A 15,066-nucleotide genomic window follows, 5' to 3' on the forward strand; every position below is an offset into this window, starting at 1 on the left:
AGTAATGAGTCGATCTAAAACATCATTCCGTTTGTTTATTAAATTTGGATTGACTCGGTTCATTTTTAAAAAAAAAACTTGATTGTGACATAACTTGATTTGACTACAGTATTTTGCTTTATGTATTTTGTGTACTGAACTTGTTTTGTACGATCTCGGACTATTTAATTAGTTAGATATTTTTTGTGTAATCAAATTGGTACACGAATATGTAAACAATGGTCAGTTTCTAATACGAGCTGTTTGACTAAAAATATGTTGAACGTTTGTATAAAACACGAAATATTGTGATATATACTCAAAGGTGAGCAAAAATATGGTTTGCCTATCTAACAAATGATTGGTGTAGACTCTTACCTCTCTTGACCGGTGCATGGGTTTAATTATAAAAAAATGATTTAACTGTTGATCTTGTAATTTTTTTATGCTAACTACCGATCTTGTAACTTTATTAAAGAAATAGATATGACATTTAGCTCAAATTTTATATAATTTATAAAACATTGTATTTATTTCAAATATTCTCTTTATTACGATTTTAAAACACTTTGCTCGAACTTTATATAATTAAAATTGTATTTCTTTAAAATATTATTTTACTTCCATCTTAAACTCGGTCATTAGCTATTCTCCATGCTTGATCGCGTAAGCTCAAATATCTGCATGAAGCAGCGGATGATTTAAAATTTTGTCAAAAAAGTTTTTAAGTATACTTGAAATTTTATTATAGAACGTCCAAAATTTGTTTGAAATTCATAAATTGTTTATGTTTGTCGTAGCCAATTTTATTAGCTTTTTGAATAGAGAATCAACAAATGCTCTAATTTTCGGCTTATATAAGAGATTTAGGGGGGCCGAAAACAAGATCCGAATATATTATGTGATTTAGGAGGTGGGTGATGTGATATAGGGGTGGGTGTCTATCGGGTTATTTCTCTTGATTTATATTTAAGTTTCGATTTTAGTGGATCTATTTGATCATTTGCCGATATATGTATATAATTTTTTTTTTGAAAGTAAGAGATATAATTGTGTTTTAATTTATTTTATACACAATTAAAAAATAATTTAACTGAAAAAGATATTCCATTGAAAAAATGTATTGGAATTGTTTAAATGAATGGAACAAAAAACTAATTGATTTTTGAATATATATAAAATTAAATCTTGGTTTGTGTGTATTTCCTAATGAGGCCCCAAAGGAAAAGAGGCGGGAATCCAAAATTAGGGGCGGGGCTGGGGAGAGTAGGGTTAACACGTCTCGGCTGGGAGTAAACAAATAGACAATACATACAACATTACTTACATACAGTAGTTGGACAATCGAAAATGGAGTCCGTTCTCAAGGTCTGATTTGTGTACTTCATTTTCTTAATGTTTATTTATCAGGACTGTATCCTGATGTATGTATTCATAAATCACAATTGATTTGTTGTTGTTGTTTATAACTGCTGTCTCTTGCAGAAACATTTCGGGTACTCAACATTCAGGCCATATCAGAAACAGATAATTGAGCATATTTTAGATGGAAATGACTCTCTGGTCGTTATGGCTACTGGTAGTGGCAAGTCATTGTGGTGGGTAACCCTAAACACCCCCCCCCCCCTTTTAATTTCTAATTGTTACTTCACTCATTCCTTTTAATTTCCCTAATTATTATTTCGAATAATGATAATAGCTATCAGGTTCCTCCATTGATTTCAAATAAGACTGCTGTAGTCATAAGCCCTCTTATTTCTTTAATGCAAGATCAGGTACCCTTTTTATTCTACTATTACCCCCCTACTACTACTGCCCCTAGCTAATCCTTTCCATGTTAAGGTTATGACACTAAAACAAAGAGGAATTAGAGCTGAGTATCTCTCTAGTGCTCACATTGACTCTACTGTTCAAACCAACGCTCAGTCTGGCAAATTTCACATTCTCTACATGACTCCTGAAAAGGCTTGTCTTCTTTCCAACAGGTAACTTCAGAGAATGATATAATTGTGTAATAAAGGGTTTTATTTGTTTTGCTTGAGTGTTACATGTTTATCACACAACATGTTCATCAAACACTCGCTTATGTCACTCAAGCCATCGACTTCTTGTGGCCAACACTACAGTCATAATCACCAGGATTTTTGTTTTCAACCATTTTTTGTGATTTTTTTTGGTTATTGATTTTTTATTATGATTTGTTTATTTTTATTTTTAGAATGGTCAGTTGCTGGAATTATGACACATAACACACACACACCCACTCTCACACACACTCTGCCTCTACTGATGCTTGGAAGTTGGACCTCTAGTATGGTAGAATTGATGGTATCTCCAAGGCGCTTCTCTGCTATTTTACTTGTCATGAGAGTCTACTTTTTGCGAGAGTTGATACTCAAACATTAATACTTTAATTAAATAATTTCAAATCTTATCGTCATTGTAGAACTCTGTTTACTCGGGATATTTATAAATAGCATATTGGATATTTTTTTTCTAAACTCTAGATCCATGTATCCATTTCGATTCTTGCAGTTTCATTCAAATTAATTTACTGCTTTTTTATGCTACTAATATTTAACTCATCTCAGCTTCTGGTCGAAACTTTTAAACATTGGGATATGTCTTTTAGCAGTTGATGAAGCACATTGCATTTCAGAATGGGGTCATAATTTCAGGTCAGATATTCTGATTTGTATGTTGTACTTGCTATCTCTTGAAGTTTATCACTGTCTCCATTTTCACTTGTAGCACCATCAGTAATTTATAGTTATGTTATATAGCTAAGAACATTCCATATTATAGTATTATAATAAAGTAAGGATTTGTTTCCTTTATTTAATTATGGTAGTAAAATATTATAAATATTTAAATTTCCTAGGACATTACTTGGCTATGAATCAATTAATAAATTACATAAACTCTTGTAATACTTTATTTTCGAATATTGATGAATATGAATTGATTTTAAACAATTAAAATTCGAGGATTTATTTGTGACTTCACCGAATCTCTGTGGAGATAGGTAACTTATCCCCCTGTTTAACCCTTTTCCCACCCCTGGCTGTCCTAAATCACATACCTCGTTCTCTTCTCCTTTGAAAAGCCTTCAGGTGGCTCAACATAGATTTCTTCCGTCCAAATAAAGTTTGAAAATGCTGATTTTGTATTAAGATGATACAGTTAGATATTTATAAGTAAATGAAATTTGATAAAAAGTAAACTAAAAATAATCTAAAAGTAAACCTCAAAAAAATTATTTAATTAATGTTTTCATAAACATAAATTACTTCTGAAAGTCTTCATATAGACGATACATCCAACAACAAATACACCTACTTCAGAAAGCCTTTATATAGGCGATACATCCAACAACAAATACACCTAGAAAGTAGCAACCCTATCAAAACACCCATAAATCTCACCTATAATTTTAAAAACTATATTGTCTAATAATTATTCAAAAACTAGTTCCAACAACTTAATCAACATAAATTCAAAGTACAATTTAAACAATTTTGAATTAATTCCAACATTCCCTCTTTATTCAAAATTTTTAATTTTTTAACATGATATGCTTCCCATCACGACCACCAATGTTGTTAGAGCACTTCCCTCCACAATTTATTCTAGGAGCACTTCTCTCCAAAAAGTTACTTCTAGGTGCACATCTCACCAATTTCCTGTTAATGCACTTCTCATCAAAAAATTAACACGGCTCTGGAGTATTCATCGGGAAGTTACTGTTCACAGCAGAGTAAAAATAGCTAGACTTGATATGGTGAAGAATAAAAAAAGGGGAAAAAAATAAAGCATCGGCTGCGGTAGCCATAGTCCTATTTGTTGAATATGAGCTTATGTTAATACGATTAACCTGAAAGGTTGGAAAAGAAGTACAAAATTGAGTTGAGTCGAGAAAGATTTTTACAAATGTTCAAATGAGGGATTAAAGACGACTCTTCAAGCTCTTACATCTTAGTTTGAGCGTCTTGGACCTTTGGAAAATGCTAAAAAAGTCGAAGGGGAAGAAATTGTAATGGAAATCGACCATGTTGAAGATACAGATATAATAAAGCAATTGATCAAAAATTATGTGGCTGTACTAGGTTCTTTGAGTTGCAGGCAACATGTTAATGAAGATGTTTTTGATGAAGAATCTAATGTGGAGCAAGTTTCGCTTGTTCAAGAAAAACAAGTGGTTGATATTATTGAGGTTGAGCATATCAATTTCATGACTCCGCAATACTTGCCTACGCTCCTTTGCGTACCTGTTAATTTTAAGACTTCTCTGCACCTCGGCCTTTTTTGAAGAAGAGCATGAAGTTTATTTTGGGTTCCATCTCATCCTGGCATGGTTCTTGATTTTTACAGAACTCGTGGTCGAGTTTTCTCGAACTAGGGGAGAATGATGTGGAAGGGAAATGAAGAATTAATAAATGATGAGGAACATAAATGAAGAATTAATGTATTTATGTTATTATTTTGTTTGTTTAGTGTAGAGGTACATAATGTATCTATCTATATATTTTATATATTGGGCTAGGAGTTTATGATGAAGTACTTTCTTTGTAATAAAGCCCAATAATCTACGGGTCTTAGTCCTTTAGGTATTGATATTAGGGTTTTACTCCATGTTCTCTATATAACTGATGTATTTCCCACATTAGTTAGACTTGATTATGTGATATTATTGAAATATTAAATGGGGTCTTTCCATGGGTTACAGTTGTAATTTTCTCCCTTATGCGGTTGGGAAACCTTGGGGTATTGGGTGTTCTACGGTTCATCCACCCAAGTGGTATCTTATTATCGTTTGATTATAATAATCGTTCTTTCTCAATTATTGTCCTGCATCAGAAAATCTGTATATTTCTTTCTGGAAAAAAATAATGAAGTGCAAATAGCAAATAGTTGACGTGTTTATGATAACAATGGCCTTGTTCGTTCTAACCTTTTCAGTGTGTTTATTTTTATAGGGTGGAATATAAGCAATTAGACAAATTGCGCGATCTTCTCATCAATGTTCCATTTGTTGGCTTAACAGCAACTGCTACAGAAAAGTAGGTATTATTATTATCTTCCTTCTATTACACCCTTGCAATAACCAAATTGTAATATTACTTGACAGCCGTGTTGGATGATAGAATTATATATGATGTTGTATATATTTGAAGATGGCTACAACCTTGTTATATGCTTATGTATACTTCAATACATGCTGCATGCTGCATGCATATATTTTATTCCTACTCAGTTTCTTGTAATATGATCATAGCAGATACTTACCATTTTATTGCAACTTCTTTTTAAAACACTGCAGTATTACCTTATTTTTCCTACCCCTATTATAGTTCAACTGTTCATGCATTATTGTACATTATATGTTCTATTGTGCAGACTTAGAAAATATGATTTTAATACAGAGTCTGAGCTATTTCACGATATGATTATATGGATAACTTCTCACTGTAATATTTGTGGTTCATGATGTCTAAGCTAGTTGCTTCATAATGGAGTAAAATCTGGTTCATGTTGATCTCTATTTTTATTTTGGTTCTTACAGTTTGTGGCAATAAATATCGATGATTCACGGAATTGAGAAGAAAGATTCTTGTTATTTCAGGGTGCAGTCTGATATTATCAATTCTTTGAAGCTGAAAGATCCCTATGTTGCTGTTGGCTCATTTGATCGTAAAAATCTATTCTACGGAGCCAAAGCTTCTAATCGCGGGTCTTCATCAGTGTTTGAGCTCGTGGAGGAAATCTTGAGATGTGTAGCTAATTCTGGCTCAATTATTATATACTGTACTAGCATCAAAGATGTTGAGCAGGTATTTCTTTCAACTTCCCTTTTTCTTTTTAAGTTCTCATGTCATGTACATATCTATGCATGTAACCAGTGAACATGCCATGCCACAAGACTAATGATTTCTTACCATGGGCCTCAAAGGTAGTCATATTACAGGAACATTTCTACTTTGAGGTATCTTGTAAAATAGTCTTATTAATTATTTTGTTTTTAACACTTTTGTTAGATCTCCAAGTCACTTCTCGAGACAGGAGTTGAATCTGCAATTTATCATGGTCAAATGGCGAGTAAAGCTCGTGAGGAGTCGCACAGGTTACCCTCTTAATTGTAGTATCTTTTCATTCCAGTTTTTGAACCCCCTTAGAATCGTAACCTTTAAGTGGATTGACCAAGTGGTTTTGAGTGCAATTGGTGCACCTATTGCAGATCGTTCATAAGGGATGAAATCCGCATCATGGTTGCGACAATTGCTTTTGGAATGGGCATTGATAAGCCTGACATAAGGCATGTAATACACTACGGGTGCCCTAAGAGTCTAGAATCTTATTACCAGGAGAGTGGACGTTGTGGTCGAGATGGTATTGCTTCAAATTGCTGGCTATATTACAGAAGAAGCGACTTTGCAAAAGCTGATTTTTACTGCAGAGAAGCACGTTCAGTATGTGTACTTTCTTATTTACCGGTCTTGTAATAATTTATTGGGAAGGCAAAACAACAATTAAACGTTGTTCTAATTTGCATTGTTAACATACTTGCTACTGAACTTTGTAGTGTATTCAGTTTTTAACCCATTTCATTTCTGCTACCGGGCCTTTTTTTTAATAATTGCTATCGGGTCTTTATTCACCAGGAAAGTCAACGAAAGGCTATAATGGCATCATTCATTGCTGCTCAGCAGTATTGTATGCTGAGAACGTGTAGAAGAAAGTATCTGTTGGAGTACTTTGGCGAAATCTGTGCATATGAGAATTGCGGTTTGTATCCCGGAACATCCCTTTTTTTATTAATATCATTTTTGTCGGAAAGAGAATAAATGATGTTGTATAGTAAAAGATTTTGTTCACGGAACCCCCTGTACTAGTACTGAAAGTTTACATTCAATTCATGTTAACATGTAAACTTCTATGGAAATACTAGAAGATTAGAGATTAAAGTTATTTTAAACTGTGGGGCGAATTGTGAAAGTGACATACTTAGAGCATTATAGGAATATCGGTAATAGTAATCTGAGTATTCCCTATGAAGTGTAGTGACATTCCGAATTCTCGGATGCTCTAGGTAATAGTTCAAGGAAAGAAGCAGTGACAGTATGGTGTTGCCAAAGCTTCATGTGCCATGGAAGGTTGCCTTTCCTGCTGGGACCTACGCGTGTTCCTGGATTTTGGAGCATCGTCCAGTCCCCGCCTTGATTCACATACTGATCGACTTAAACTAGATTCAACTAGAGAGAGTCTAATGTACATGCCATTGTACTCAGTTTGGGGAATCAGGTGTTCCTTTTTGTCGTCTAGTGGTACTGTGGCAGATCAAAATCCTATTCGCTCTATATTTTAAACGGATAGAGATAGAGAGATAGAAATAGACAGAGAGAGAGAGACAGAGAAAGGTGGCACACCGAGAGATAGAAACCGAGAAACGAGAGTTACCTCATTTTGTTATTGGAAAATGGAGTTAGACTTTCCTTAGATTTGCTACATCACTTTTCTTTTACCTTCTATTTTTAGGGGTCAAATTTTATTATCTTGTTTCGAAATCAGATATTTTGATGTTATTTTTTTTTTACTTTTAGGGGCCTGAGTTTTTATTACTTTGTTTTGAGATCAGATATTATGATGGTACTGTTGATGGTTAACAATATGTGATAAGTTGTGACTTGTGATTAAACAATAGTACCATAGTTGTGTCGATTAAAATATTGCATACATGGATACCCGTACATAATATAATGCATCTGCTAACATGTGGCCTAAGAGATCACCTCAGTCTACTGGTGGGTGCCCTCGTTCATGCAATAAGTATAAACAACTAATAAGAGGTATCGAAGTTTTATTAATTATGTCCTTCCGACACTACATCTCAAGATACTTTCTAAATTCAGTTGGCCAAAAAAACTTACTTTTTTATAAGACGAGTGAATAAATTTCTCCCTTGAGAACCAACCTAGCCCCAACTTTGATTTTACACTTATTAATTATTATAGTGTTTCACAGACCACAAGATCTTACTTCACCCTTAAATAGACTAGTAGGGGATTGCAAGTGTGGCTGTATACTTTTTATCTGGTTGCTACTGTGTGTACTAGGTTTGGCCATCCTTTTGAGCCCAAAAATGACCGGTGGTATGATACCAAATAAGAAGATTATAAACTAAGGTAAAATTTACTTAACACAGTTAAAATGATGAAATATGACAATCAGAGCTGTCAGTTAAAATATTTTAGTTTACTTGTGGTACTTGGAAGGAATGGAATGGATTTTTATTAAGAAATGAAAGGCGGGAGAGATCTGTGGGAGAGGGGCCGCAGGGGGGGGGTTATAGAGGGATGCAAAATGCAAAATTCTCATGGTAAGAATTGTGAACAAATCATTCTGTGGAAATTTATAGGAATGATTCATACCCTAACCTGGACAATGTAATAGAGGATTAGATATTGGTTCACAACTCATGCAAATATCATCCCATTTCCCCGTCTTCCATCCCATCTAAGTAAACACAAACTTGAATTTTCAAGGTTCCACTATAATCTAATATTCACGGCTTTCTTGTTTTTATTGTGCTTTCACGGTCTTCAGAAAAGCCTGACAACTATATCTCAATATATGAAAACATGTATTTTCATTGCAGGGTACTGTGATAACTGCACTATACCAAAAAAGGAGATTGACATGTCTAAACAATCATTTTTACTTATGGCCTGCATTAAGTCATGTGGGGGTCGTTGGGGACTTAATATACCCGTAGACGTGCTTCGTGGATCTCGGGTAAGCCAACTACTTTTTATTAGCTAGTAGCTGTATTTTTAAATAAATTGTCAGTGCTCAGTATGCCCGGTAAGTCATCATACATGACATGCATTATTCCACGGTGCACGTCAAAAAAATATTAGTTGAGGTAACTTGTTTTGCTTGGTAGTTATGCTCATGTTATTGCTTGATCACTATTAGATCTTTCTTGCACTTTTGCATTCTTGGTCAGTGTTTGGCCTTTGAACCTGCTGTAGTATTGAACGTGATCATTTGAAAATAAATATAATGTGTTGAATAGATGTTAATATTGGTAAAAATTAATTTTCAATTCCGAAGCAGAAATGCAGTACTTTATCATGCCAACAGTGAACTCTTTTAGTTTTTTGTTTTATAGTCCTTCTTTTCTTGCACACAAGATCTTGAATCGGATGACAAAAATACCCATTTTTTGGCCTTCAATGTTAATTAGCCTGATAAGAAATAATGTACTAGATAGTGGGTTGAGTGACCAAATATTGAGTCTTGATGGATTTATACTTGAGTTCTGTTTATAAATATATATGATAGCATCTTTAGATATATATATATATATATATATATATATATAGTGCATTGTAATTAAACACATGTGAAGCACTTTCCCTTACCAGTAGATTGGTTAAACAGAATATGAAACTTCATGGAGCTTGATGACAGATTGTCAAATAAGATGAAGGCATAGTCTGTAAAAGAATTTATTAAATGTACAATATTCTTTGCTAGATGACCTACCTTGCATTGTTCTGATATATATTCTTTTTAGACATGCCAGATTAAATGCACTTAACAGCCTACTGGTAATTAAAAGCAGCCGTCCTTACGATACAAGTAATATGTCTGTTGCACCTTAAAATCATAAAATGTTGTATCAACTTGAGGCATGATGATGTTGACTATATCATCTTATGCAAACTACTAATGTTTTAAAAAAAAAATCAAAATACCCTTTATTATAATTATGCAGTTTTCGCACTTACACTTACTTATTTACATGGTCGCAGTCGAAAAAAATTGTCGATGCTCAATATGACAAGCTGCCATTTCATGGCCTAGGCAAAGAGATTTCGGCTAACTGGTGGAAAACTCTAGCTTCGCAACTGATTTCTTTTGGTATAGTTATTTATTGGTTGAATCCTTGCATTATAAACACCTTATGTCTGTAGGTATGGTGAAATCCTCCTACCTTTCCTAGAGATGTTAGTGTACCAAAGTGGCAAAGTGTATTAAGTATGTGGAATTATAATATTATCTCATATTAATAGTATTGTGGGGGTTTGTTACTTGCTATGAATGTGTTCTTTCTGTCAGTACTGGTTTCTTTTATTTAATTAAAAGAAACAGAAAACTTTGAGGAGAACTGGACAGTAAAGTTAACTTGATGGTATTTTTGTTTATTTATCAAGTTAGTTGTCATAGTTTTATTGTGAATCCTCAGCAAGTTGTCTGTGTAACATTTAACCTCTTTTGGCAAATCTAGCATTACAGTGTTTATTACTTGGTGCAGGGTTTTTGACGGAAAATTTGAAAGATGTATATAAAACTATCAGGTAGATCAATTTCTAAGGGCCCTTCAGAATTTTATACTCTATTTTACAGACTATTGCAGATTCTAGTTTTGTCAGCTCGTTAAGCTCACTTCTCATTAGTCATGATCATCTTGCCACCAGTGTTAGTCCCAATGGGATGCATTTTCTGACCTCTTGTACGCCTGATCATCAACCACCATTGCTTTTACCAGTTGGTGAAGAGGAGCACAAAAATGCGATGGGTGATGGTGGAGACTTCAACATGGATTATCTGAAATCTGAGGGACTATTGCAGGTATTAATTGGTTTATAATATAATCTGTATAGTAGGCCGCTTAAGCATATATTTATAGTTGTGAATGTATGTATCTCAATCAGTCCTGAAAGTTGTATCAATTTGAAATATATACATATCCAATTATAATGTGCAACATAAATCTTTCAGCAACTTGCTTGTTTTTTCACAAACTCTTGTACAGTTTAATAAATTTTGGAGCTAAATATATTTCTTTCTGCATTGTTTTTTTTTTCTGAAGTGGAGCTGAGAAAGGACGGAAGTATAGTTTTCTAAAGCCTACACACTCTAAAACCTTTTGTCTCTAATGTAAAATAATTAGACTTTCCACGTAGTGTTCCACATATCAGACATAGAAGCCTTTTGTTACCCTATTGGTGGAATATGTAAGAAACTCTTTCCTAATTGAGATTCTTGTTTCTTTTTGTTAGGGTGAGGTGGAACTCTATAAAATGCTTTTAGAAGAGAGAATGAATCTTGCTAGATCTGCAGGAATTGCTCCGTTCGTTTCTTCTCTTCTGCAAATTGCATTTTTTAATTTAAATTTAACAAATTATATGTGTTAAAACTCTAATGTTGTGTTTGGTCGGATTGAATGAAATTGGAAGGAATGAAACGAAATTTGGACTATAATATATACGACTCCATTCCATTTTATAACAACCTAAACTAGAGATTAATCACCCCATTTGAGGAAGTAATGCACCATTCCTTCCCATATCATAACAAATTTGCATCTCACTCATTTTCTTTTCAAATCTTGCCTCCAAACTCCATTGTTTTCTATTAATTTTACCCATTCCATTCTCTCCAACCAAACACATCATAAAAGCAGCCACATAATAGTGAACATAAGATTTATGTTTCCATTTATTTGTTGCATATAAATTATACTGCAGATATGCTATATGTGGTGATCAAACAATAAAGAAGTTTGTATTGTTGAGGCCATCTACTAAAGCGAGGCTAGCAAACATTGATGGTGTCAACCAGGTATATCAGAACACTATTGATGGTCTTATGACTTTTGTTTTTTCTTTAGTAAGCATCATCCGAATCTGAGTTTTGTTGATTTGCAACAGTAAACACACAGTTCTTATATTTACTAAAACAATTGGGATTTGGGACGGCTTTCTTTGATATTAATTAGCTCTTTGAAAAGTTTCATCAGAACAAAAGTGTTGTTACTAATGCCTAAACAATTGATTCTATGAAATTAAACGAGTGAGGTTTATTTCCTTGAGTTTAAAAAATTAAAAAATAAATAAATTAAAAAGCATTTAGCCAAAAAAATATTAAAAAGCAACTTCCTGAGTGTACTGCTGTGTTGTAAATCCTGTGTTGCTGTTATGAGAAATTGAAGCTGCATTCAGGCAGTGCCAACTCCTTTTCCTTCTATGATCTATCGAATAAGTGTCTTCTGCAAGCACATGCTTATTTTTTGTTCTTGCCACCATCCAGTCTTAGACTTTAGAAGTTAAAAGCTAAAGCTAAACCCAGTACTTCTATGAATCTGTAAAGTTGTTTGGATATATATTTAAACTTCTATTAATATTTTATTATTTATTATACCTCATGCACTGGTTTATTGCCACAGGACATATCCCACAATAATTGGCTGCGGGGTTACTCCAGCAATGGCTGGTTGCGGGTAGCCTAATGGTTGGCCCAACTACCCGTGGTTTTGGACCAAAACCCTATATATATATCATGTTTATGTATATGATATATACTCCCAAGTTGTCAAAATCCGTAGCTATTAAGGCTGATCAGCCTCCATTATATGTATATAATATACATCTTCTTTATATATATAAAGCCTTAACATCTGTTATGTTGCAGCACCTTTTGGTTAAGTATGGAGATCGTATTCTTCAAGCTATTCGAGATCTATCTAAAGGTCTCGGCCTATCTTTAGATGGAGTTCCAAACCTACAAGCCGTGAACAACCAAAATATTTGTACCGCATCAAATCATTTAAAAGAATTGACTCCAGCTAAGTTTCAGGCTTGGAAAATGTGGTACGAGGATGGTCTGTCATTTGAGAAGATAGCTGTAAGTCTAGTTAGTTAGTGATTGCTTACGAGACCATAATAATCGAGTATAAATTATGTTCTTAGTTCTATAATCTCCTTTGTGGTAGAATTTCCCTGGTAGAACAGCTCCCATAAAGGTGCAGACTGTAGTTGGGTATATCCTCGATGCTGCCCGACAAGGTTGTGCTCTTGACTGGATGAGATTTTCTGAGGAAATTGGATTAACACAAGAAGCGTTCATGAATATTCAAGTTGCTATCATGAAAGTTGGCTCAAAAGACAAGTTGAAACCTATCAAAGATGAATTACCTGAAGAGGTGAGCTTATAAAGCAAGTCATATAGTATACTAATGCAACTAAAAGAGACTGTTATTTTTTAGTAAACAACAAAAAAAAAGATGGTTGCCATCTGTCTATCTACATATATTTCAGTTATTAATTGTTAGTATTTCTTGACAATACCAGGTAAGCTATACCCATATTACGGCGGTTTTGACTATGGCAGATCTGGGATTGACCAGAGATGCGCTTGCATCCAGTCATTGGTCTGTTAATGAAGCTAATGAAATGGTAGATATATCCAAACAATTAGATATTTTAAGCCATGTAGAGAGTAAAACCTGCAAACTCAAGGAACCAGTAAATTGTGTGGAGGGCCATCTTTCTTCAGAGGAGAACAAAGCAGTTTCCAGGATGCAAGAGTTTGATGATCAACACTCATTGAGGAAACGTCAAAAAGTTGATCCTCAAGAGAATTTGGTATTAGTTGAAGCAACAGAAGATTCCATTATAAAGTGGCTCGGGAATTTTGAAAATGGGGTCAGTGAGATTGACTAGATTTTATCACACTTCATATCTTTTCTTCTTTATTTCATCCACAAGACTCTAATTAGATCATCTGCAGGTTTCTTTGCCAGATTTTGTGGATCATTTTAATGGATCGACAGAAGAGTCTATTGCTTATTTGTTGAGTTGTCTCGAAAGCGAGTTCCTTATATATAAAAAGAATGACAACTATAAGCTCATGTAATACAGTATATATGCAAGGTCTGTCTGAGCATGGATCAGTAGATTCAATATTGCTCAGGAATCAGTGTTTACAACCATGTAACTATGCAGCTTGTATTTGTTTTGGGTAAAATATTGAGAGGATTAAAATCATTTAGCTTACGAACTTGCAAGAATGTTATGATCAGTTGAGAATTGAGTTAGATTGAAGTTATAACGTAGATGCTGAGTTGTTGACTCTAAAGCAGAAGCATTAGAATTTAGACCTTAACACCTTGTAATGGTCTTGTAAATTTGAAGAGGTTTGTATTTATATCATTACTGAACTATAATTCTCTAAGGCCATGTTTGTTTAATGGTATTAAGTATGAGATATGATTATAATCCTCTAAATTTTTCAATCTCGTGTTTGTTTTGTAAAAAATTATTGAAGAGTTATCCAAGCATTTGTTTTGTTGAAGTAGAGGATTGGACTACTTGAAGCGGATTTTAAAGTAGGGGATGCAAAATGCAATTTATGAAAATAGTTATACAAAATTGATTTTTGGCCAAATATAAGGGTGCAAAATGCAATTCTCTCTCTATATATATATATTATTTATCACAGATACATTAGACTGGTGAACAAGTACGGATTCGATATATCACAACCTGGTTTATCTCCAGACAGTGTGAGTACTTGGAGGATGACACAAAAGAAAGATGATAGTGAAGTTCACAAGTAAAGCAACAGAACTGTCTATGTTCTTGAATTTCCTTCAATATTTGATTTAATAAGTGATTAACTGATTATATATCATAACCAAGAATTTTACAATTATACTTCCATTTATGTGTTAAATCAACAGAAGAAAGACCCGGTTGGTATCCACATCCACATTTGCCACCGTGTACAGCGCAAGTACGAATTACCCTAAACTTGAATGGTATAAGTAAATGCCTCTTATTGCACGAAATTTGTTTGAGACAGCAGCATGGCAAATTTAAACCTCTTGACTGCACTGCAGATTCATTGAAATAATGGCACCTGTATTTTCTGGAAAAGCATGGCGTTGTGTTTGGCATTTAATTCAGGTCGATAACCCCTCTCCTGTTATACAATTTAATTCTTCTAGTATACCCTTCGGAGTAAGATAGATCATCACAAATTGTCTAGTGCTACTGTAAAGAAGTTTATGATACTGTTAATGGAGAAGTTTAAATGTTAATATTCCAATCTGTAGAATGACTTGGTGCATGGATGGGGACTTGATTTTGCGGTTGGGAAATGTGTAGAGGTGAGATCCTGATTTTTCTACGTAATTTCATGACTCGTGGTGTGACTGTAACCAAGTTATTCATCTGTGGTGCCATGTTAAAACAGCCTGCACATGAGAAGATAGGAGTGGTAGATTCTCAGCGGGTTGTC

General features: G+C 33.9%; 1 protein-coding gene across 2 annotated transcripts; it reads left to right on the forward strand.

Annotated features, from left to right (window-relative positions):
- Window positions 1-1,197: 1,197 nt before the first annotated feature.
- Window positions 1,198-14,042, forward strand: LOC141671684 (uncharacterized). 2 transcript variants are annotated; one of them, XM_074477987.1, is made up of 20 exons: window positions 1,198-1,347; window positions 1,465-1,577; window positions 1,679-1,754; window positions 1,822-1,964; window positions 2,571-2,657; window positions 4,956-5,039; window positions 5,603-5,810; window positions 6,015-6,100; window positions 6,215-6,446; window positions 6,639-6,762; window positions 8,633-8,769; window positions 9,795-9,903; window positions 10,298-10,340; window positions 10,440-10,614; window positions 11,046-11,116; window positions 11,514-11,607; window positions 12,457-12,669; window positions 12,758-12,967; window positions 13,116-13,469; window positions 13,555-14,042. In XM_074477987.1, exons 1-20 carry the CDS (start codon window positions 1,330-1,332, stop codon window positions 13,678-13,680), a joined length of 2,703 nt encoding a protein of 900 aa, XP_074334088.1. In that variant the 5' UTR covers window positions 1,198-1,329; the 3' UTR covers window positions 13,681-14,042. The 2 variants fall into 2 exon arrangements, with proteins under 2 accessions (XP_074334088.1, XP_074334089.1); XM_074477988.1 differs by having other exon boundaries at window positions 10,461-10,614.
- Window positions 14,043-15,066: the final 1,024 nt, after the last annotated feature.

This window comes from Apium graveolens, chromosome 7, assembly GCF_009905375.1.
Source record: "Apium graveolens cultivar Ventura chromosome 7, ASM990537v1, whole genome shotgun sequence".
NCBI lineage: Eukaryota > Viridiplantae > Streptophyta > Magnoliopsida > Apiales > Apiaceae > Apium > Apium graveolens.

Coding starts and splice junctions, on each gene's coding strand:
- LOC141671684 (XM_074477987.1), top strand. Junction 2,658..4,955: donor GAATGGGGTCATAATTTCAG/GTCAGATATTCT, acceptor TTATTTTTATAG/GGTGGAATATAAGCAATTAG. Junction 12,670..12,757: donor TGTCATTTGAGAAGATAGCT/GTAAGTCTAGTT, acceptor CCTTTGTGGTAG/AATTTCCCTGGTAGAACAGC.